General features: G+C 42.2%; 1 protein-coding gene across 10 annotated transcripts in view; it reads right to left on the reverse strand.

Annotated features, from left to right (window-relative positions):
- Nucleotides 1–25629, reverse strand: part of DENND1A (DENN domain containing 1A) — a 519789-nt gene that overhangs the window by 152508 nt on the left and 341652 nt on the right. For all 10 annotated transcript variants that reach the window (XM_046662949.1, XM_046662983.1, XM_046663004.1 and 7 more), the window contains one exon: nt 7656–7781. In XM_046662949.1, coding sequence (XP_046518905.1) covers nt 7656–7781 — 126 coding nt within the window. The remainder of the gene's footprint in view (nt 1–7655; nt 7782–25629) is intronic.

Here is a 25629-nt window from a genome sequence, read left to right on the forward strand (position 1 = left end):
AATTTTGAAAATAGTGATGGTGGTTGTACAACATTGTGAATATAATTAATGTCACTGAATTGTATACTTAACACCAGCCACTTCCAGGCTTCATCTCAGTCCGCCTCTCCCCTGGTTTCCTCACTTCCTCATCTTGTCTTGCTGTACTGTACACAATGTTTTAAGGTTCCTCAAACCGTTTTTAGCACCAGGGAGGCACAGACAAATTAGTAATATCCCTATATATGTTCTGGGTATCTTCTGCTTGCCTATGTGGAGGGCAAGGAGCGCACCCCATGAAGGGTTCTTAATTCTTCCCATTTTGAGCTGCTCTTAGGCTGAGTCAATGGAAATCTGCTTCCTTACCATGTTGTGACAAGTTGGCACCACAGTCAGGCTCCTGCAGCAGACCTGTATTTCTTCTCCTCAGAGACTTCAAAATATAGCATTTCAAAGCATTATTGACAAAGATGTTTGGTGGAATATTAATACCAAAAGATCTGAAGCAACCTAAAGGTCCAACACGAGAAAGTGATTACGGAAATGATGGTATCTGTTCTTGATAGAATATTCTGCAGCTATGTAAAAACGCATATGATGTAATGTTAAATGGAGGAGAACCAAACTTTTCTTTTTTTGCAGAGGATTTGCCCTGAGCTAACATCTGTTGCCAATCTTCCTCTTCTTTTTTTTCTCCCAAAAGCCCCAGTGCATGGCTGTATATCCTAGTTGTAGGTCATTCTAGTTCTTCTATGTGACCTGCCACCACAGCATGGCAGCTGACAGACATGTGGTGTGGTTCCACAACTGGGAAACGAACCACAGCCACTGAAGCAGTGAGAACGCTGAACTTTAACCACTGGACCGTCAGGGCGGGCTCCAAAACTTTTACCTTAGATTTGATGGCAGCTACATAAACCCTTTGCATAATGAAAAATAATTAAAGAGAATATAACGTACAAAGGGTAGTTGAAGGAGTTGTGTTAGTTCAGTGGGACTACAGTAATGTTTTAATTTTTCTAGTTTCTAAATTTTTTCTATTTTATGTTACACAAAAAACACACATAAATATGGTTGTTGTTGTTTTTAAACCGTGAGATCAATGGTGTTACTCAACCATAAGACAGATATATATGGTGTTTTTCTGACCTGCTCAACACAGCCTCGCCCGTTCATGCTTGAAAGCCAGGCTATCAATCTGCTTTTATCTTAACTTCTCTGTCTTCAAAGGGTTTTAGGTGGATAAATATGACTCAGCAGAATCATGTACAAAATCAGGGGCTGTAAGGTGGATGACGCCACGTACCCACAGCTGAATCTGGAAGCCGGGTCTCTTGGGATGGACTAAGCAAGCAGGGCTGGTGGCGCGAGCTGCTGCCTGCAAGCCTCCTTCACAGCACGCGACCGGCTGTTTACCACCCCCACCTCAGCATTTGCTCCCTGTGGGCAGGGGTTGTGCTCCATTCATGCTGGGGAAGCCCAGCTCGTAGGCTGACCCAGAATGAGCACACAAGCTTGTTGCATAAACAACTCTCATAGCGCTCCATCTATATTGGCCTTTCCACAGATATTGGCACAGAACACGATGTGTCTTAAAGCAGCAATATCCATCAGTTTTGCTCATTGATCTAACATTCACCAAGGACCTGCAGTGGGCCAAACACGGGAACAAGCACCTTCACGTGCACTGTCTTAAGACAACTCCGTGTAGCATGAGCTATGAAATAAGAAACTCTGAATAGAAAAAGTGATGAAATTAAAGGACACCAGCCTATTTTTTAAAGTTCTTTAAAACTGAGGCCATTGTGCTGTGAAATATCTTTCAAAGAGAGGGTGGTAGGTTAGTCTTATTCAGATTTCATGATGATATAGTTTTAAACAAATGAGTGAGGGGAAAGTAAGATTCTTTTTAAAATTCATTTGTTTTCCCCAGGAGGGAGAAAAGGGAACATTCAAGGCAAATTCAAAAGCCACACTGCTATACACATCCTCCAAAAGTTGCAATCTTCCACCAAGCAGAGAAAGGATCCTTGGCCTGGCAATTAAAATCACTTGTCTTTTATCCCCTTCTAGGCAAAAAGGACCCCAGCCCTAACTAGTTAATCCCTAACACACACTGCTACTCCCAGAGTTGCCTGGCAACTGCTAGGAGGCGTGTCAGAGAGCAAGAAAGGCCTAAATAAATGAGCTAGAGCCTGGGCTGCTGCTTGACATGGATAAAGGGGGTTTTTCCGAATGGGGCTGCCTGGCTGCTTGTGGTTCTGTCACTTAAGTGGAGAAGAACAAGTTGGCTTGGCTGGTATTGTTAAATATCTTGGGTTTTGCACCTGATATTCTCTGGGTTACTGAAAAATGGGTCACATGCCCTTGTGATTTGCAGACACTCTCCCCTCTGCTAGGCAGCAGCAACCTCCCGAGCCTCAAGACAGGACAGGATGCAATGTGTGCACATTGAACAGAGGCTGGAAGGAGATTCGCTGTTCCTTCATTTCTTTCACCTGTCCTTCCATCCACTGTTCCAAAATATACTTATTGATATCTACACTATACTGTGACCCATGCCTGGCACTGGAAACACTGAAAGAAAGAGTTGTTAACATGCAACGTGAGAAAACCAGAACAAAGACAGGCGAGAGGGTGTGGTGAAAGGATCCTGGGCTTTGGAGTCAGGCCGATCTGAGTCTGCCTCCCGGCTCTACTACCTCCCAGGAAATCACCAGCAATCTCAGCCTTTATCCTCCATCTGTAGAATGGACAGAAAGGGGCCGTCATGGAAAATTTACTGAGTCATGGATGCGAAGCACTCCAAGATGAACAGAGCTCCCACCCTATGGGCTGCTTGAGCAGGTAGGAGACTTGGCTGTAGCTGGACACTGTTGGAGTCTCGCTTTCTGATCCTTGGGAGACCCCTTTGAAATAATTCACCTGGCCCCGAAGAGAGACACCACCAGTGAGCCAACACAGGCTCTCCTGCCCTGGGACAGGCACACAGCAGAGGGCATGGAAGGAGACAAGCAGCCCAGCTCTGGCATGTGGCTGGACCTCAGCAAGGAGCCTGCTTCCCTCTTCCCTCCCAGCAGGGGAAAGAGGACCAAGCTCAAGACTCCCCAGCCAGCTGATTTTGAATTTTTTCCAGTAGAAAAGAAAAAACAAAGGACCAAGGAGTTAATCTCAAATGAGCTCTGGGCTGTGGAGGAGTAGTTGCTCTTCTCTGCCTCTCAGAGTGGGGCTCGCCCCTCCCCACAGAGCCAGGCAGGGCCTCGAGGGGCTCAGCAGGAGCAGTTCTCCAAGCTGTTCCGGGAGCAGAGGAGAAAGGAGCACTGCAAGTCTGTCATGTTTCATGTTTTAAAAAACCCAAACTCTGTGACTTTGCAGTAACAGGAGTCCCATGACTGCATCTGCTGGCTGTGGGTGGGAAGCCAGCACACCACAGCAGTGTGGTGAACACTCTGGGCATGCTGCAAAGCTAGTCACACCGCTGTGCCCTCTGCACACATGCACACTTCTCTCGGCCTTCACCCCGCAGGCTCTCTTCGCCCTCAGCCTCAGGCTGTTCCCCACACTGCACTGCTGCTCGGGTCCTGCCCTGCAATCAGCCTCAGAGGCTCTCCCCTCCAGGCTGCCCCTGTTCCTGGTCACCAGCTTTCTCCCTCACCTTACGAATCAAAGGCCTTAAATGTAGTCAGATCCTTTGACACAGTAAATCCACGCCAGGGATTCTGCCTAAGGAAATAATTTGGACCATGCATGAAGATTTACATAAAGATGTTCACTACAGTGTGGTTTAAAATGGTGAAACGTTACTGACAATCAAAAGGCCCAGTATTAGGACAATGTGGTGGGCCTCGGCTTGATTTCAGATGATGGGAACTTGATAAAAATCTCTGTGAGTGAGGCTCAGACATTTGCCATTTTAAAAGCCCCACAGATGATTCTGATCCACAGCCAGGGCTGAGAACCACTGAGGTCCCCCAATGGCATATGTGCAGCCATTATAAATGATGTGTAAGGAGAGTTTTTATATGATGTGAAAAATGCTTACAATGTACTAAAAGGCAAAACAAATAACTGGGAACTGGATTGCTTTGCTAGGAATATTTCAACTGTCTACAAGTAAAAAAGCAAAACAAAATGGAACAAAAACAATCCCCAAGCCCGAGAACCTAGGAGGAAACACGCTAACATGTTATCCTAACTCCAGATGACAGGATTATGGCTGTTTTCTCATTTCTAGATCTCTGTTCCTTTCAACTTTTTTTTTTTTACCAAGAGCAGGTGCTATTTTTATAACCAGAGAAACAACTAGAAGACAAGAGGCCCAGGGGAGGCCGCCCTATCTACTCACACTGTGCTGCCTACCACGGGCAGGGTCACCCAGGCACCACCCCCCCCAGCTATGTGGCTGCTGCCCCATACTGCTCAGCACTTCTTGGGCTCACACGTACTTTTGAGTCATTATTTTAATTAATCTCCCAAAACAATCTGCATGGGAGGTGTTGTTATCCCATTTTCTGGATGAGGAGAATTGGCTAGAATTAAATTTATGGTTTAAAAATCATCTAGGTAACATGGTGATGATGCTTGGTCAGAAAATTTCAGGTCCTCTAGATTCCCTCTTGGCTTTACAGAAAAAAGTTCTCTGGTACAGATGAATCAGACTGAAAGCACAACAGATCTGCCATATTTTGTTGACTCTAAGACACAAATTTCTTCACATTCTAACACCTCTGAACTCTGGATATGTCTTACAATTGATTGCATCCTTCAATTATAATTGGCAGCACTCTTTCTTAATGGTACATAAAATAATAGTACATCTTACGATTGAATGGCAGCTTAGATTCAATGAAATGCACAATGTTAGAACCAAATCCATCATCCTATCCTCAAATTGATACTTTGTTTTGTTTTGTGAGGAAGATTGGCCCTGAGCTAATGCTAACATCTACTGCCAATCTTCTTCTTTTTGCTTGAGGAAGATTGTTGCTGAGCTAACATCTGTGCTGATCTTCCTCTATTTTATGTGGGACACCGCCACAGTGTGGCTTGATGAACAGTGGCTGTGCCCAGGATCTGAACCTGCAAACCCCGGGCCACCGAAGTGGAGTGTGTGAACTTAACCACTACGCCACCTGGCCAGCCTCATAAAATGATACTTTTAATGGCTACATAATATTCCATCATATGATGTACTTTAATTTACTTAACCAGTTGCCTATTATAGACACTTAGTCTGTTGCAATTTTTTACCATGATAAATACTGCCACTGGGAAGACCTTAGCATTAAGAGTTCCCTTTTTCTATTGTGTGTTTCATCATCATCCTCTTCCAGCTTCCATATCTTGGGAGACATTTTGACATTCTTTGCCCCTTGTCTCTCATTTTATCCATTACTGAGACTAGGATTTCTTCTTCATGGAAACTTTTCCTGGCGTAACCACCGGAGGGCTCTCTTCTGAGTTCCCCTAACAGGTCTCTCTGCCTTCAGCTTCCCTCTCAGTCCATCACTGTATTTCTGCTCAAACATGACTTCAGTCACATCACATCTTTGCTCAGAAACTTAAATTCCCTACAGGGTAAAGTTCACAATCCTAGCTTGACATTCCAAGGCTCTGCCAAATTTGGCTCCAACTTCTCCTGCAGCCCCATCTCCCACTCAAACTCATGACTCCAGACAAAGTGGCCATGAAAGGTCCTGCTTCCAAGCCTTTGCTCACTCAGTTAACTCCACACCCACTACAAGAAGGAATGATTCTGTCTTCCTTTTTCCAAACCTTAGCCATTAGACCCCAGGTCAAGTTTCACCTCTACTATGAAACAATTTATGGCTCATTTGATCCTTATAACCATTTGGAGATGTAGAATGATAGGTATTCTTATCCTCATCTCACAGGTGAAGAAATCAGAGTTTAAAGAGGTTAAGTGGCTTGCTCAAGGTCATATGGCTTAGAAGTACAGAGTCAGGCTTTAAACTCCAGGGCTTCCAACCTTAAATCCAGTGCCTTTCAGTGCAAGTACAACCATAAACTTCTCTGAAGGAGCAACTTGTGCCCAGATCATACGCCCAGCGACAGAGACCAAGATTCAGAAGCCTCTGTATTCTAGCATATACATGACAACAATGAGACCATTGCAAGGGTGGAAATACTTCATGTCTGTCAGTTCTTGGCAACCCAAGGAAAGGTCTAGGCCAGTTGTCCCGTTCTCATTTCAGAGGTGGGAAGACATCAGTATTTTCCTTGAATTATGCCAGCCCTTAACACAAACAGGACATGGGGACCTTATTTTAAGCTGAAGGGCTTTAGAGGACCTAAAGGAAGTATTTAGGAAGTAAAAAGAGAGCACACCCCTTCTGTTGTGTGACCATGACATTGCCCGAAGCCGAGGCATCCTAGAAAGCCAGGCCTAAGTGCTGAATGGAAGACAAGGAATAAGGAGGATAGTGGCATTAGGCTGCTGCTCCCTGAGTACCCACTGCCCCGGCCACTTCAGAGAGAGTATGTCTTTGGCGGAGGGAAGCAAGGTGTTTGCTGTTACTCTGTGTTTCCCTTCCACACATGATGGAGTCATTTAAGAATATGCAACAGTGGCTTATGAGGAAGTGTGACTAAGATTCACTGTCAGGGTTTGCACATGAAACGCACTGCCTGATATCCACTCATCTTTTGTCATTTAATATAATAAAATGCTGTGGGTTAAAACAAAAACAGAAATAAACATTGCTAGCCTATAGGCAATGCAACCTATGCTGGTCCCTGGCACTCTACGCCAACTAGGCTGGGTGTGGCTATCACCTGCCTGCTCAGGATCAAGGGGGAGCTCTGTGCTCCAGACAGAAAAGGGCTGTCAGCAAGGTTTCACCCGAACCTCCTCTCCTGTACAGAGGCCCAGGTCCCCAGGCTGATTTCTGCATTCTCTTTGGCAGAGAGGCTAAGAGTAGGCTGAGCAGAGGGGTGTCAGATGGAAGCATTTCAGTGAAGCTGGCAGAGTTGGTCCTTTCTTGGTTTTAGGACAGACCTGATGTCTTCAAATCCTCACAACACCTAATCACCTCAATGGGCAAGCAGGCGTACAGATGAGGCAACTGAGGCTCAGAAAGGTTGAAGGGCCCTGGAGGCGGACATTATTTCTAAGTCCTCGGTGTGCTTTGTAGTCATTTACACCAAGACCACTTTGGGAGACTCTAAGAAGTGAATCCCCAGGGTGTTTTGCTTTCTCAAGTGTGGGGAAGAGGTCCCTTTATGGGAAAAGAGTGATAAGGCATGGTGGGAAATCACGGGCTTTGAGACCATCTGGCTCCTCCACTGCTTAGCAAGTCATGTCTATTCTCTGAGCCTCAGTTTCCTCATTTGTAAAGTGGAGATGCTCTTCACTACCTCACAGGCTTGCTGTGAAGCCTCAGTGAGAGCAGGTGTGTGTGAAGGGCGGGGCACTGTATTAACACACAGTCAGTGCCACTGTCCGGAGAGGGGGGGTCTTAACGCTCACAGGAGCAGTGAGAGCTTCATCATGGCAGCACAGCTTCCTTGCTGAGGTAGGGCAAGGCTCCTCAGCACACACACACCCTCCTCCCAGTGAATTCAACAACCAGATGAATTGCAGGTTTGTTGTGGCCTCTGAGGTATGTTTCTCAGCCCTGACCAAAGGGGTTCAAACCTGCCAAGAAGCTACTCACCGGCTCAATTTTCAGAGCGTTTCGGTAGCTGCCAAAGAAAGCTGCTTGGGCCTTGAGGAAGGCTCTGGCCACGCCATCGCCAGTAGTCGTGGAGACCTTCTTCAGCCTGTTCTTCAGCGAGGAGATCTGTGACAGAGAGAAGGGAGACACACGCTGAGGGCGGGGGAGGAGGATGGCTGGCAAGCTCAATACAAGAGTTCTAGAAAATCCCTGGGAAGGGGATTGACTTGATACCTCAGCTTCTGGGACAACAAAAATGCATTCGGTATTCAGGCAGGTTTTTGAAATTTAAAAAATGTTGTTCCTGTTAGAGCATATCTAATAAAAACAAAAACAAAACCACTTTCTAAGCAGTTACAATGTGCCAGGTAAGTGCTTTCACGTAAATTTTCTAATTTAATTCTTTCAACAATCCCAGGAGGAGGGGATTACAAGGGTCAAACAGTCTCAGAAGAGGTTGGATTACACACCTGGAACAAACCTAAGAATTGGCCCAAGTTGGAATATGAATTGAAGTCTTGTAATCTGAGCCCAAACTACACAAAGATTTTTAGTTCCAACTCCATTCCCTCTTCAAATTACTTACAAATATTAGAAATAGCTTATTAATAACCTATAGTATATATTGTTATGAACTTCACATCTCATACTCCAGAGGAGTAGTGGCAGCTTATAGGTACACACTCAATGGTTAAAACAAAATAGACAAGAAAGTCATGGCAATAGGAAAAGAAGTAGCCAGGAATAGATTTAATATATAAAGGTAAGCCATAAGGTCTTACATAATGGCTAGAAATGGATTGTAAATTTGACTAATGAGCCTCCTAGTGGTCAAAGCAAAAACGGAAACATGAGAAATTGTGAGATTTCTTGAGTCTGTGTATTACAAACAAACCAGTTGGAAAAATGAACACAGATTTTCCTTAAAGTGAGAACTAAACGAGATTTTTCCTATGAGTCCTCAATGTAGGAATGACTCTGATACAATGGTTGTTGCCTTCAACATCAGAGACAATATCAAGTTTCCTAGTCTGTTTCTAATACGGCCTTCATTCATCTCAGGATGCCATATTGCACAACTTCTGGCCATTCCATTCATGCTGTGTTCCATGTGAAAAGGGCCCCTGAAATTGTGCAATGAGATAGTCTTGAATCATTAATTTACTCAACAAATACTGATTATTTGCTGAGTGCCCAGGACTACGCTAAGTGTTGAGGATACAACAGTGAGCAAAACCAGACATGGGCCCTGCTCTCATTAGGCTTTCATTCTAGTGAGGAAAATACCAATACTGTGATGTTGCTACTGTGACGAGCCTGTAACAGAGCTCACCAAGGAGGTCAAGGAAGGCTTCCTGGAGGCAAACAGGCTTGGTCTGAGATCTGAAGGATGAGTTGAAGTAGTTAACTCAGCAAAGAGGGGAGGGAACAGTGTACCAAGCACAGGGAACAGCATTTGAAAAGACCCTGTGGTGAGAAGGAGTTCAGAGAATAGAAATATCTGTGGCTTCAAGTGGAGAGAATGAGGGGGAATACGGCTCACAATGAGGCTAGAGAGAAAGGAAAGGATCAGAAAAGATGTGAGTACACCAAGGAATTTTCTCCGTCCTTTTGAGAGAAATGTGAAGCTATGACTGTTTCTAAGCATGCAGGTGACAAATCGAGAGCACTTTTCAGGAATCTGGAAGGGGCTTGGACACAGGACTATCTAATGGCCTGACATTATTTAAGGATAAAATAGAAAATTAGATTCAAGTGGCCCAGAAACCATCCATGAATTTTTAAGATGAATGAGTGATGATCACTTTTCTGAGCACAGGCTCCATAGCTTTCCTCAGATTCCTAAAGGTGCCTGTGAACCTAAAATACATTAAGAATCACTGATCTAGGATGGACTACATACACTTTACAAATGCTCCATGGACATTATTTTTTATTGCTAAGCTTCTGATATGGGATTTTTTTTTTTTACAGCTTATTAAGATACATTTTACATAATTACAAAATTCATTCATTTCACGTGTACAGTTCAGTGGTTTTTAGTATAGTGACAGGGTCGTACAACTATCACTATTATCTTATTCCAGAACATTTTCATCACCCCAAAAAGAAACCCCATTTTATTGGCAGTCACTTCTCATTCCCAACCAATTCTCCTCCCCTCCTCCCTCACCCCCGTCCTAGGTAACCATTAATTCACTTTCTGTCTCTATGCATTTGCCTGTTCCGGACATTTCATATAAATGGAATCACACGATATGTGGTCTTTTGTCACTGGTTTCTTCCACTCAGCATAATACACATCATGAACAAGTTTCACCCATGTTGAAGCACTTATCATGTGCTCTTCTTTTTCATGACTGAATATTATTCCATTATGTGGATATATCATATTTTATCTACTCATCAGTTGGTGGGCATCTGTGTTGTTTCCATTTTATGGCTATTATGAATAACGCCATTATGAACATTCATGTACCAACTTTTGTGTGGAGACAGCAGAGATTTTGAGATAAGAAAATGAATGGCAAAAATCCTCTGTTGCCAGATCTTACAGGATAAAGACAAGCTGAAAGGACACGTCAAATCATGGATCACAGTGCTTAGCACACAGCAAGCCATAAATAAGTATTAATTGAGTAGATGGGAAAAATCCTGTGCTGTTGCTAAAGGGGCATGAACTGAGTGAAGGTAGGGCTGATGGCCTCTCTGACATAAGTAATGACAACAGGCATTGAGGGGGTGACTACCCCATCTCTGCTCAGAGGGCGGAAAAGGAAAACGGTTTTCCTCCGAAAGCATTTGGAGTCTGTCTCAACACCTAGATGTAAATATCTGGTTTATTGTCACCTCCTCTCTTCTGGGACACATGAGCCCCAGTGCCACAATGGTGGGAGCTCATGAGGAGCAGTGACCACCTGGCACAGGGACAGACTCTGCCATGGACTTTCTACTTGAAACAGCAATATGAAAAAGAAACATGCTTTATTAAAATGTTAAAAATATTGCCCACTTTCCAGCTCCCCAAATAATAAAAATCCTGCCCCTCCCAGGGACTAGGATGACATCTCTATCCTTTGAAATGGTGTGAGCCACTGTCGCTCTTCTTCTGGCTCCTCAAAGGCCTTGGGCCACCTGTGCGGCAGATTATTCCTCACTTAACCTGCCCTGGCCTTTCCCTCGCATTCGGGAGGTGTTTAATTACCTCAGATTCACAACGCTGCACTTCAGGTGAGCCTCTCCTAATGGCCTCATTACCATTTTACACAAAGAGGTAGTTGCTGATTGTAGCTGAGCAAATACGAGTGTGTGCCTTCCTGCCCTCCCCAGCTGGTCTGAACCCAGCCAAGAGGTCCTGGGCTCTTGGTGCCCCTGTGACCATGTAGGCCAAGACTTCTGAAGACCTCTCCTCAGCCCGCAACATGGAGAAGCTTTTGTCAGCACTTCAAACTTTGAAACTTCAAGTATACGCACATCTGGTAGCTGGTGATGGCATTTGTCCTTAAAATAAAAGGGAGGGAAGAAAATCTAAGGCTGAAATAACCCATAGACATATATCTAAAACTGATCTTGCCCTTAGTACTCCTGGGGGTGCTGGTCAGATCATTAACCTCGGGGTTCCTCAGACATAATTTGGGAGTGATGGAAATGTCAATGAGGAAGCTTTCCTCTTTTAATCAGGCATCATAGGAGGCAGACAGAAAACAAAGGAAGAGAGTCCAAAATTCATCAGGTTCTCTCTAAAGCTCCCCTCCTTTTCCTCTGCCCCATCTTGGTCACTGCAGCGTCAGCCAACCAGTCTGCTAGGCCAGATTCGGATGTCAGATTTCACACTTCTTCCCTTCCCATAACCATTCTCCACATCTTATCAACACCCCAAATATTTGCTGAATCTTCCCTCTCCTCTCAGTGTCCATGACCTTGGCCCTGCGTTGTTCAGCTCCATTCATCCTCTCTGGCCCAGATTCACAGAGGAGATTTCTAGATGGGTTCTCTGTCTTCACTTTCCCCTCAATGCTATCCACCCATAGCTGTTTCAGTAATCTTGGGAAAATACAAACCTCATCACTTTGATTCCTCCATCAAAATCCTTCAATGCCCCTACCCTTGGCCATCACTACCTGCAGAAAACAATCCCAACTCCTCAGAGCAATCTGTGAGGCTTTTCTCAACTGGTCTCACCTCCCTTGGCCCCACTTAATGTTATACGTGACTGATATGCTGAACTGCTATCTAGAAGCATATACCACTCTCCAGCCCATACACATGCTGACAACTCAGACAGAGCTGTGCCTTCCTGTCCTGCTTGTGAACATCTATTCACCCTTTGAAAGACCATCCAAGTGTCCATGAATGGGGGCCTATTAAGTAAAGTATACTATAGTACATCCTCATAATGAATTACTGCATGGCTGCTAGAAAGAATGTGGCAGTACTCTATGAACTCACATGAAAAGATGTCCACAAAATATTGCCAAATGGGGGGAAAACACTCAAGTTGTAGAGCAATATGTACAGCATGAATCATTTTAAAAATTATAATATGTACATATAGATAGGAAAAATCTAAAATGCCATGGATCAAGCTCTAACCATGCAGAGATGCTTGCACTTTCTATTTTACGCACTTTGATTGTTTTGATTACCCTTTATGAAAAAGCATATGTTACTTTTATAATAAAGAATTTAAATGAGGTATTTTTTTTAATAGTCAAATTAAACATTGCCTTGGGTTAAGGGAAAGAGGAAATCCAGATGTCCCCTCATCTGTGAAGCCTTCCCTGACCCCTAAGATAGGGTTAATGACGCTCTGCCTGGGCCCCCTTACACTGCATAGGTGATTCTTCAGTGAGTTGCAGGGTCTACCGTCTTTCCTGCTAGACTGTGAGTTCTCAGAAGGTCCAGCAGCGTTTGGCCCAGAGCAGTCACTCAGCACTTTCTGCTGAATGAAAGAACAGACGAGTGAGTGTTTCTACATCTTGAAAGGAATTTCCAGTGGCTGAGTCTCTGCTTGGAAGAAAGTCTAGGATTACATTCTCCAGTGATTGAGCATTTCAAGAAATTGGTCTTGGTGGGGAAGGATTGGGGGAGAAATTGGTGCTCATCCATTCCCCTTCTGCAGAAGGTCATCACTGAGATGCAACCAAAAGTGCACGGAAAACGAAGCTCTGGATGCTGAGTGAGTTAGAGTGGACAACTAGATCAGTCTCATACCACACTGCAGACAGAACAGGTTCAACAACAAATGCAGTATTCCCCACCCTCACCCCGCACCTGGTTCCTGTTTTACCTGGTCACTGCAGGCTCTTCCTTTTTGGTCTCTTGGCTTCACCTGTTCCTCTATCTCCAAGCACTCCTCAGGCAGTGAGTGTAGAGCCTGAATCACATAAGCCTAAGTCTAAGATTGGACACCTGGCTTCTCTACTTTCTTAACCTTTCTGAGCCTCAGTTTCCTTTGCTGTAAAGTGAGGTATCTGCAACATACACACATTGTGAGGATGAAAATATACGGGATGTAAAAGGGGTAATGGATGTAGTAGACTGCTTAGCTTTTTGTTTGGTATTCAGTTCAGGTTTCATCCTTTACTTGGACCACTGCAACAGTCTTTCAACTGGTGGGCCTTCCTCTATTTTCTTCCTGGTCTAATCCATCCTTTGCAGTGAATAATCTTTGTAAAACAAGAGGTTGAATCGTATTACTCCCTTCCTCTGAAATTTTCAGTGGCTTCATGGTGCTAGTATAGTAAAGTCCAAATTCCTCAGTACAATATTCAAGGCCTTCTATGGTCTTGGCTCAAGCTCCATTTTCAACATTGTCTTCTACTCAATTTCACAGGCCGTAAAACCATCCCCAAGCATGGCATACTCTTTATCCCATTCTCTAACAAAACTCTTCTATAAGTACCTCTGACTTTCCGCGATGCCTCTGTCACAACAAATAGCTCTTTCTCAGGGCACATTAGCCTGTCCCTTTGCTTGATGCCTAATCTTTGCAGGCCCCATGGTGGAGATGTGCTGGGAACAGAGCTGCATATGACTAGGGCCCAGCTCTTGAGAGCTTGCAGTCAAGCTCCCTCAGACCAGCCACAAGTTAGCCTATTCCTACTTCAAAAGGGGCTCTTGTATGTTACACCTCATCATCCTATTATTCAGCCTTTTATATAATCAGCAGTTTACATATCTTCCTCCCCACTAGAATGAAAATAACTCTTACAATTCATATCAGCACTCAACAAGTATAGGCTTATCTTGTTATCACTGGGTTGCAACTTGCAGGGGGAAGGGAGAATAAGGATGGCATACTGTTCACCTCTCCACCTGTAAGACACTCCTATCCACCTCTTTCCATCAGTGCTGGCACGTTAAGTGCTTTCAGCAGCCTCCCCACGGCTCTGAGGATGAAGACTGAAGTACTAGCCCAGCTGTGAAGCCCAGAGAGATTTGGCCACAGCCTCTCTCACATGCGAGGCCCCTGCATCTCCTCTGCTGCGTCAGCACACCCTCCGGGCTCTGGGCTCCGGGCTCCAGTCACTGGCCTCCCTCACACCCCAAGACCATTGAGAGGCTAATTTCTCTGTTGGGAGTGTTCTCACCACCATCAGCCTTTTGCCTAGCATTCAAGTCTGTTCAATAGGACTCATCGCAAAGAATCTATCACCTGTTGTCCAGTGTGGTAGCTGCAGTCAAACACTTGAAATAAGGCTACTGTGACCAAGGAACTGAAGTTTCTATTTTATTTCATTTCAATCAATTTAAATTTAAATAGCCACATGTGGAAAGTGGCTACCATACCGGAAAACACAGGGCCCTAGACCAACAACTACTCATCCTTCAGATCTCAGCTCAAAGATCACTTCTTCAGTCTGGCCCCCTCAGAGTAAACTAAGGTTCCCCTGTTTTATACTCTCACTGTACCTCTCCTTCAGAGACACACAGCAATGTGTATGATGCATTTTGCAACAATCTAGTAACTGTCTGTCTCTTCTGTTAGAATGAATGGTCTAGGAAGGCAGGGACCATGGCCATCCTCAGTGCTGGCACGACACCTCAAGTAGAGATACAGTTCTTCTAAAAGTCTGACTCAAGTCAGCCTGTGCAGGGGCCACACTTCTCTCCCCTGAGAGTTGCAATAACTGTTCAGTGTCAGAATTGGAGTTAGAAGATTTTTTTTTTTTTTTGACAAATCAGACACCCAACAGCAGCTGGGAGGGGGCAATAGAATCACAATTTCCTACTCCCTTTAGAAAAAGGCCCTTAAGGAGTAAGGCAAATTGATTCTTCCTTTCCTAAAGGAACTAGACATCAAGGCTGTGTTGTAAGATCTCTTGGGGAATGTTTGGGTCTGGAAAGGGCAGAGGGGGCTATTGCCTTACCTCCCCATCCTCAGGGGTGCATATACACTGGCTCCCTCTGCTACCTTCACACCGGCAATGAAAAATGGCACAGCACATCTACTTATGCTTTAGTTAGTTCTTGCCTTAAATCTGAAACAGAAAATCTTGATGATATGTAAAGGCAATCCCACCCTACTCTCTTTCCCAGTAATAGTTTCTGGGAAAACCAGGAATTCATCAGAAGAAAGGAATAGGAACTAGTGTATTTCTCAAACACCCTACTAGGTACCAAATGCCACGGCAGGTGTTTTCATATGGAGCATCATTAAAATTGCAGAACAACTGGGCTAGGTAGGCATGGCTATCCCCACTACACAGATGAGGAAAGTGAGCCTCAACACCATGTCATGTGGCTAGTACAGCAAGGGGCAGAGGCCAAAGTCAAGCCCAAGTCTGTGCTATTTCGTTAATTCTCACCGTTGCCAGGATTTCTTAGACCAGCAAATTAGACTTGTCCATGATACTGGTTTATTTTTTCCCAGCTTAATATATCTCCACTACTGCTTTCTCTCATTCCTTGCTTTTCTGCTTCTTTCTTGAGAACATGGCTGTGCCTTGACCTCAGTTGGCTTTAATTGCTTCTTCTGCATCCCATTTTCTCCTCAAAGATCCTGGTTCTCCATGGGGGAGTGAGGGCTGTGCTAGTTATGCGGAGCTCCAAGCTGGAGCTGGCTGTGACCCTAAGGGCCTAGGTCTCTGCTCCCTCCAGTCTCTCCTGACATCTTGTGGGCCGAGCATAAGACAGAAAGTTAGCGGCAAGCGTACAATTCTAAGCAGCTTTTTGTCAGACATAAGGATAAATTTTCATTATTTGAATGGCTACTTCACTATAAACTATAATGGTTTTCTTGAGCATTGTAAGAACGAACTATCAAGTCCTTAGGATGACATTCTTGGAGTAAAAAAGGACAATTTAAAAACAAAAACAAAAGGCCCATTTCCACTATTTCCAAATAAAGTTCAAGAAGAGTCCTGCACAAACCAGTGCACTCCAGCCCCTCCCATGCGTTTAATCTGAGTACCTCAGCATTTTAAACTGAAACACACGGTAGCAAAGACTTTTGCATTTCTCTATCTATTTGTAGAATTCATCTTCCTCCAAACACATTTTTTCTGCCCAGAGCAAGTGAAGCTGTCTTTGTTTTTTCTATAAAACAATTTAGATTTAACACCATACACACATACACACACACACAACACACACACACAATTAATGCAGCTGAAAAATCCTGCCCAAGCTAAAGAAGGCTATAAGATCTGAGCTCAAAGTAAATGTGTATTTATATTATTAGGTGGTCATTCAATAAAAAGATTATTTCTAACCAAATATGTGCATGCATGTATGCCTAGATATGTATGTATCTGAGAGTATTTTCAAAGAAGGGTTTTCTCCCCCATACTTCTGGCAGTTTAGGTTTAAAGGTCAGATTTAAACTATCACCATGTTTCACAATGCAATCTGTGCAGTGCCGCGTAATGAAATGGTTCAGTAAAGGTGCTCGTGGAAATTCTTTTAATTAGGTCTAAGGCTTTTCAGTTGTCAACATGAATAAACCAAGAACCATTCTCTTGCAAACACAATGCACAAAATAAAAATGTAAGTTACCTTTGTAAAAATGGATACGCACTTGCAAAAGGAGTTATTCATGTTTTTTACAACATATCCTCCACCAATGTTTAAAGAAAAAATCAACATCTTTCAACAACACAATGGACTGCAAATAAAAACATAAAGGGGTTGCTCTGTTTCTAATGAAGCAAGACACTAATGCCTGGCTCTAAGGAAAAGTATTTGAAGGAGGACTAAAGTTAATAAATAACTTGATAAATAAAATGTTTATCAAGAGACTAACGATTTTCTTCATGAGCAAAAGCCACCTTCCCATTTAACTATAGTTAATTCTACAGATCAGTGGTATTTCAGAGTCGGACATGTGAATGTCCCATAATGACTCCTGCAAATTGAATGATATCTAATAAAAATGCACCAAAATGCATCACTATCTGAGGCCCAAAAGATGAGCATATCACAGCAGGAACAGCAAGACTCCTGCTTTTCAAAGCTGTGGTGACAAACTAAACTACTTAGATTTGGAATTTTTAGCCATCAGTTCAAAGCTGAATCTAGGGGTTGAAATTCGCAAAAAGCAAACTGCAAGAAAATGGCAAGTTGCTTGGGGAAGCTGGAGTGTATTTGCGTCAAGCTCTGATAGAAAAAGCAAAACTAAATAAATGACTCCAATCGTCACCAGGAGTTCAGCTTTAGATGGATAAAAAGGTGTTCATAAAAGCCAACTGGCCTGACACTTGACGTGGAATGGGACAACTTAAATGGAGCAATGGCACTGTAATAAACCAACGCATTGATCAACCAATGAGGGTATGTCTAGCAAACCCTGAGCACGAGAGTAGAATGTCCAACAGGATATTGATTTTCTCTGGGTTCAGACAGACCTGAGTTCAAATTCTGACTCAGCTTCTGGCTATTAGCTAGATGCCTTTATGCAAGTTACTTAACCTCTTCTCTTCATCTACAAAAAAGGGGTAAAGTATCCCCCTCCTTTTCTGGATTGTTATGTAGATTAAATGTCAAGATTTTCACACCAAGATTTTGCCTGGTGCACAGTACAAGCCTAACAGATAGTGACTATTCTTCCACACTAGCCAGACTCCAAAGCCAAAACTACCTAAGCCATTATTTTAACATAAAAAAGAATAACGGGCTCACAATTACCATTTTCTAGGGCATCAATTACTGAAATGTCACTCATTATGCTAAGCCTAGTGGGTTTATTTAGTGACCCACACTCGGTGTATACTTGGGAGTTAATGAAGTGCTTGGTGTTTACAAAGATAAAAGTGGGATTTGTCTCAGCAACAACCCTGGCTGAGTGGATACAGGTTTCCATGCTTGGGGATGCAGCCAGGCTGGGTCCACGGTGGATCACATGGAAAAATCCACACAGAGTGAGAATCTCCCAAGGGGATCTGGGTATCTCCACCTCCTCAGGGAGGAAAAAAAAAAAAAACAGGAAGGGGGGGGTGGGAAGTGTGTATAATAGATGTGTTTCACAGTGTCCCTGCTGTGATGAACAACTTGATCCACTTACAGTTCCAAACACATGATGCATAAAAGAGCTGACAGAAATTCAATTCTTGCAAAGAAAAGCATCTGCTCTCTAGTGGGAACGGCCAAATATTAAGCAGTTTTAAGGCAGGGCAAAGACCTGGAGGAACACGCTTCATTATCTAGATAGCCAGAGTAAAGAAATGCAGAGGATTACAAATGAAGGAAAAAGTAGCCGAGATTCCAAGCATTAATTACCCAGAGTAAAATGATTCAAGTTAAATCTTTGTTACGACAAATATTAAACCCAGCTGTGTTTATGTAGCAGTTGTGAAAAAGAAGAAAAAAAGAAATCCGTGTACAATATCTGTGAGCTCTGCCAGTTAATTGAATTCGCTGGCAGCACTTCCTCTACCACGAGCCAAACATCCTCAAAGATAAAATGTAGCTTTTAAACAGACCTGGGGAAAACAGAATCAAGAAATTTCAACCAATAAAACACAACTCTTTACTGGTATAAAAGTAAAGTAAAATTCAGTAATGAAAGGAAGGAAGTCTCTTAAACATTTACTGCATTCCAAAGCTTGGAGTTGCGGTTTATTGCTGAGGTCTCTTCTGATGTTCCACAGTGCTCCTGCTCCAGCATCTTTAATGAAGTCCCATAAACTCCCATAAAATACTCAATTGTTGACAAATCATACACACACACTCAGGGCAAGACCCACTGGATCATGATGCTTCTTCCCTTCTTGCATGAAATTTACAAGTAATAGAGTGGACACTGTCATGAAGTGGTTCAACATAAAACACAGACCTACAGACAATTCCATAAAAATAAGGAGGGATGAATGACTGGATATTGGTGATGGGTGATACTGGCAAGAATTCTCTTTAGCAACTGTCCCCTGACCTCAGGTCCAGTATCGGTAGATCTAGGGTGGTAAGAAGCTTTGGCCAGACTCTAGGAACCAGAGAAGCAACAAGAGGTTGTATCCAACACTGTGCTCTTAGTCTGGGACTCAGTGTAGTGTAGACCTTTTCACATCATTCCCTGGCTTAATTATCTTAGTTGATTTCCCCCCTACCCAAAATGTGATGTCCAAAGTTGATTTTACGACAGAAGGCCATTCCCAATCTGTCCCTCCTGTCTACTTCTTTGGTCTTGTTCTTTTGTCCCTCCCAACCACACTATGTTCCATCTAGACTAAACTATTAATCCCAGCCCAAACACATTACTCGTTCGTTCACAGCTCCAGCTTCCATGCATTCCTTTCCACCTCCCAGCATGCTCATCTCTCCTTTTCCAGAAAGTGACTGTTTCTTTTTTGTTTTAAAGATTATGTGTTTATTTAATTGTTTTTAATTTTTTATTTATTTATTTTTTGAGGAAGACTGGTTCTGAGCTAACATCTGTGCCCATCTTCCTCTACTTTATATGCAGGACATCTGCCACAGCATGGATTGACAAGCCGTGCATAGGTCCACACCCAGGATCCAGACCGGTGAACCCAAGGCCACCAAAGCAGAACATGTGAACTTAACTGCTGCGCCACTCGGCCAGACCCAACAGTGACTGTTTCTTACACGTCTCCATCTTCCCACAGCTCAACACACTGAGCACACATCCAAAAAACTTTGGCTGGATAAATAATCTCCATTCCTGAACTGGCTATAGATCTGCCCATTTGGGACACACTGAACCAGAAGTGTCTGGGGGCTCCTGTGGATGGAAACACAGCTGCTGGTTTGAAGTGTAAGGGGGTAGGAACGTCGCAAGAGATGTGCCAGGAAAGGTAGGAAGAGACTGGATTATAAAGGGCCATATTATGGAGCTTGAATTTTACTCAGAGGAAAATGAGGAGCCATTAAAGGGTTTTAAGTTGGAGAGCGGTGTTTACGTTCCAGAACATGCCTTCATTTACAGCCGTAGAGAACGGTCTGGGATTGGAGAAGTGGGGGGCAAGACTGGCATTCCAGCCTTCTATCAGCTCTTCTACCAACCAGGCTGTGAACTCACTGAGAGTAAGGTTCATGTCTTAATTGTCACTGCATCCATTATACCCAACATAAAGCCTGGCACATACTAGGTGCTCAGGGAATGCCTGTGTTTTTGTTGGTTTGGTTTTTTTGGATTTACTGAGGTCTAATTGACAAATAAAATTGTATATATTTAAAGTGTAAAATGTGATGATTCGATATATATATATATATATATATATATATATATATACACACACTATGAATTAATTACAATTAAGCTAATTAATATACCCAGCACTTCACATAGTTCTTTTTTGTGTATGTAGTGAGAGCACTTAAGATCCACTCTCTTAGTAAATTTCAAGTATGCAATACAGTATTACTTATAGTCAGCATGCTGTACATTAGATCCGCAGAACTTATTCATGTTATAACTGAAAGTTTGTACCCTTTGACCAACAGCTCCCCACAGGAAATGCCTGTTGAAGGAATAAACATTCTATTAGAGAATACTAACAATATATGCTTTAACGTCACAGAAGAACCAAATCCACAAGAGTACAGCACTAAGTGCACACAAGGTCTATACATACAAAGATTTATATAAAGCCACATAATTAAAGCCTGCCCATCTCCCCAATCAGCATTTTTTCATCCTATTGGGATTTTAAAAATGGGTTTTTTGCAAGGTTTACTATTAGATTAGGGATTTCCCAGAAAGACAGGTTTTTTCCAGGCCAGACAGCCCGTGAAGTCTGCTCTGTAAGATCTAGTCCTTTGTTTCTGGGGTCAAATGCTTTGTTGACTCACAAGATAGGATGGTACTTCTAGCTCCTAAGAGGCCCTGTAGCAACATCTCTAGAGTCTGAGGGTTCTGGGCCTTTGGAAAGATATGACACAGAGAAGCTCCAGCCAATGAAGCCCTTAGCAATGACCTGACAAAGTCAAGGCCATCTCCTAGCAGGTACTGCTCTCTCTTCTCCAACTAGCACACTGAGCAGGAGTACTCCAGAGGAGAGGCAGCAAGCAGATTCCGGGCCTATTTGAATATGGGCCCTTCTGAATTGATTTTGCCTTTGGACTCCAAAAGACAGTCAGCTACGTGGTGTAGCCCAATTTTAGTGCAATTTGAACCAGTCCTGAGGTCACAATTAAACAAGACACTGTCATTCATTCAGTAAACATTGAGTACGTGTTGTATACCGAACTCTGGGGCAGATATAAACATGAAGAAGAAACAGTTTTTGGTCCCTACCCTAGAGGAGTTTGAAGAGAGGACATAAACAAACAAAAATAATTCCAATATAACACGATTAGTGCTGTAACAGAAGAATGTGCCATGTGCCCTGAGAATACAGAGGGTAGGGCAATTAATTACTGAGAGTGCGCCAAGGAAGACTTGACTCTAGAAAGGTGAGAAAACTGATTGGCGTTGGAAGAGACCAAAGGCATGGAATGCGATTAGGAAGCCACTGCCAACTTCCCAGTTTCCTAGCATAGGAGAGAAGTACCGGGTCCAAATGACTTGCTGGCCCTAACACAGGTGACCGGGATATCTACACATGCATACAACTTCAATGAAAAAAATTATTATTATATGAATTTTAAACAATTTTTCAAAAGTAGTTGCTAACTTTCATAGTACTGATAAAAGTGAAAACTGGCATAATCCTTTGGGGGAGGTGGTAGTATTTAAAAGTATGTATTAAAAGTCAAATTTTTATATAGAAATGATTCAGAAATTCTTCTAGGAAATTCATGGAGCTCAAATAAATGATATAGAGATTTAGCTACAAATATGCCCATCACACTGCTGTTTAAAATAACACAAAACTTGAAATTATTAGGACAGGACTGGTCACATATATTATGGTATATATCCATACGGTGGAATGGTAGCTCATACATTAAAAGGCATGAATTTTAATGATTAAAATGGTCACACTATATCAGTGGTTTTCCTTTTTTTTTTTTTTTTACTGTGATACAGAGTAATAAATGTATTATACTTTGTAAACCAGTATATGTATATTATGTACATTTAATTGAAAAGTTTCATGAATTGACCCTTACTCATATTATATGTGATGCACTCTGATATTTTTCATTCAACTCTATTTAAAGAAATGCTTGTTGTGATCCACTAAATTGATTTTATGGTTTCATTAATGGGTGACTGCTTGCAATTTGAAGAAAGCCAATTTTAGGTTGTAAAGTAAAATCTCAGTGGCATTTAGTAATCATGGCCAAAGAGTCAAATGCTTGGCACTCAATACACCCAGTAAATTATAGCTGTAACATACATTGAATTTCTCCTGTCTCTCTTCAAAAAGGGGACTCTGATCTTCAGAGATCTTTGCTTTTCTAGATACTGGTACAGAGGAGAGTCAGATGTTGACTAAATAAAAGGGTGAATAAATTAATGAGTTTCCCAAAGTCTAGTGTTCAAACCAGAATTGCACACTTTGCTCATTCATTCAATTCACTGACTCCACAAAAAATTCCCTGAATGTTCCTATGAGCCACACACTGTGCCAGGGCTCTGTTCACAACCATGTAGAGTCCAAGTGCTTAGGAGGGGAAAGAATTACATCCATAAACATGATGATACAGCAAGTGGTATAAAGAGGTATGGGAAAAATGTTGCGGAAACTCAGAGGAGGGAGTGCCAAACTGTGGGAGCATCACAGAAGTGACATTCGAGGAGCACCCAATAGAACAAACAGGTTCTTGCCAGGCAGAGAAGAAGAAAGGGTATCCTGACCAGAGGGAATAGCATGGAAAGGAGCATAGCGATGTGCAAGAGCATGAGGCATTGGAGGATGGGATCATTCTCCCTGTGGCTGGGAAAGAGGTATGAGTACTGAAGTGATAGAGGATGAGGCTGAGAGGTTGTCTGAGGTCAGCATCCAGCTGGTGAAGAAGCTTGGATGTCATGCAGAAGGACTGGTGACTACCCGGGCCTGGTGCACTGTGAGTGCTCTGTAAACGGTACATTTCATCCCTTACCTTCTCCCCTTTCTCACATCAATGAACACTGCTCAACGTGGCTTCTCTCTCTTCACATGCTTAGAAATCTCTTGGATATCCTCAAAAATTCCACCAAGAAAGAACAAGACGTTTAAGTGGTTTAAAATGTTTCACTGAATCATTTGTGATATTTTATCCAGAGAATATAGAGAAGATAAACTATAGTCTTGAAGACATGTAAACCATAAAGCCAAAAGCTAAGACATTCAAATGTTTCAGATAACAGGAGGAAAGACGATTTTTCCATCATAAAACTAATAATTAATCATACCACAGAAAATTTGGAAAATGAGAGAAAAAAATGTTAACTCACAACTTTACTATCCTAGTACACCACTGTTGGCAGTTTGGAAGTTCTTTTAAAAATCTTTTCCTTGTGTGTATCTGGCTGTTTTTCTTCATTATCATCATAGTAGATATATCATTTAATATTCTGCTTTTTCCACTAAGTTCTATCCTTAGCATTTCTGTGTTGCCCACATTCTTCATAACCATCATTTTTAATGTCTGTAGAGTACACTCCATCAAATAGCGGTAGGATAGATTACCTTATTTACTCCTCCTAATTTTGGATATTAAGGTTGTTTCCAACTTTGGTTAACATAAACAATGCTATTTGGTTAGGTGGCTTTCTCCATATAGAAGTATTTGCTGGAAAAAACCTTAAAAGTAGAATTATTGAGTCAAAAGAGAAGACACATTTTAATGTCCTATTACATATATCATAATATAAGAGAGCCTGTTTTAAAAGAGCACCAATTAAGCTACAGAAAGCATGAAGTAAAAGAAAGGAGAGAGTAAGCAGATGGTAAAGGCTCCCACATATATGTGCATACGCAAAAGCCTTCAAATTTCAGGCCAAAAAATATTAGAAAGGGCCCCAACTGAGCCCTGGGAAATCTCATTCCCCAGGGATAAAGTGTGGTATGTCCACATCACTGGAAGCCTGGAAGAGTTTGAGCTCCCTTTTCAAGCTTTTTAAAAGCCCTGCCAGCTACCCATTGGCTAAACAGTTTACACTCAACATTCTTGAAGGAACAAAAGATGTTCTTTAAATTTTAGGAGGGAAACAGATGAAGAGTGCTTGGTTAAATGGCTGTGGAGGGAGGGGACATTATGTTTCTGTTCTCAGCACCCATGTGGGCTTGAGATAAACATCAAGTCTGTAAACAGGCCTTTAGATCAATAAAAGATGCACTATTCTTATTATATTCCTCCTCCAAAATCCACAGCTAGGGAACAATACAATATTGTCAGTGAAAACAATACACTTTCAAGTTTCATGGAACCCAGCAAAGTACAACAGCATTAACCTTGCCAACTTCACTTTGTTTTTTTCTTTTAAAGGTAGAAAAAGCTAACTGACATAAGATTACAAAATTTAAGACTCAAGTTTTTAGGTACTAGTAGAAAGCCAGAGCCACCCTACCTTCAAAGTCACCTCTTTCCTCATGTTCATAAATCACGTGAAAACAGCAGAGCCGTTCTGAAAGCTACTCAATATGGGAACCTCCTTTTAAAATTAATTTCCAAGGCCTCTTCTTGTTTAAAATTAACTTTATTAAGTCATAACTTACATACAATAGAACGCATACATTTAAAAAGTAAAGTTCAATGAGTTTTGACAAATGTATACACATCTGCGTAACCACCACCACAATCAAGAAACATGTTCTTCACCCCAAAATGTTCCTTGGTGCCCTTTCAGTCAGTCTCTGCCTTCTCCATCCCAGTTCAAGGCAACCACTGATCTGCTTTTATCCACTATTAGACTAGTTTTCTCTCTTCTAGAATTTTATATAAATGCAGTCATATAGTATATTCTCATGTGTCTGGTTTCTTTTGCTTGGTGTAATATATTTAAGATTCATCCATACTGTTTTGTGTATCACAAATATGTTACAATGGAATACTGATTCAGTAATAAAAAATAAGAGATGTAACATTGTTTATCCATCTACCAACTGATGGACAGCAGGGTGTTTCCAGATATTGTTTACTATGAAGGAAGCTGTCATAAACATTGATATACAAACCTGTTTGAATGTACATTTTCATTTCTCTCGGATAAAAACCTAGGAGTGGGATTGTTGGGTTGTATGGTAGGTGTATGTTTAACTTCATAAAAAGCTACCAAACTGCTTTCCAAAATGGTTGTACCATTTTACAATCCCATCACCAGTGATGAGAGTTCCAGATCAGTTGCTCCACATCCTTGTCAACACTTAGTATTGTCAGTCTTCAAAAAAAAATTTCAAGTCAGGATTGTTGAGGTATGATTTACATAAATTTAGTGACTAGTTTTATGAATTTTGAAAGATGAATAAGGCCATGTAACCATCATGCCCAGCTCCTGACAACTACTCATCTGATTTCTATCTCTATAGCTTTGCCTATTCCAGAATGTCATACAAATGTGTTCTTTCACTTAGCAAAATGTGAGATTCATCCATTTTGTTGGACACATCAGTAGTTATTTTAATTGCTGAGTAGTATTCCATTT

The sequence above is a fragment of the Equus quagga genome, chromosome 1 (assembly GCF_021613505.1).
Source record: "Equus quagga isolate Etosha38 chromosome 1, UCLA_HA_Equagga_1.0, whole genome shotgun sequence".
NCBI lineage: Eukaryota > Metazoa > Chordata > Mammalia > Perissodactyla > Equidae > Equus > Equus quagga.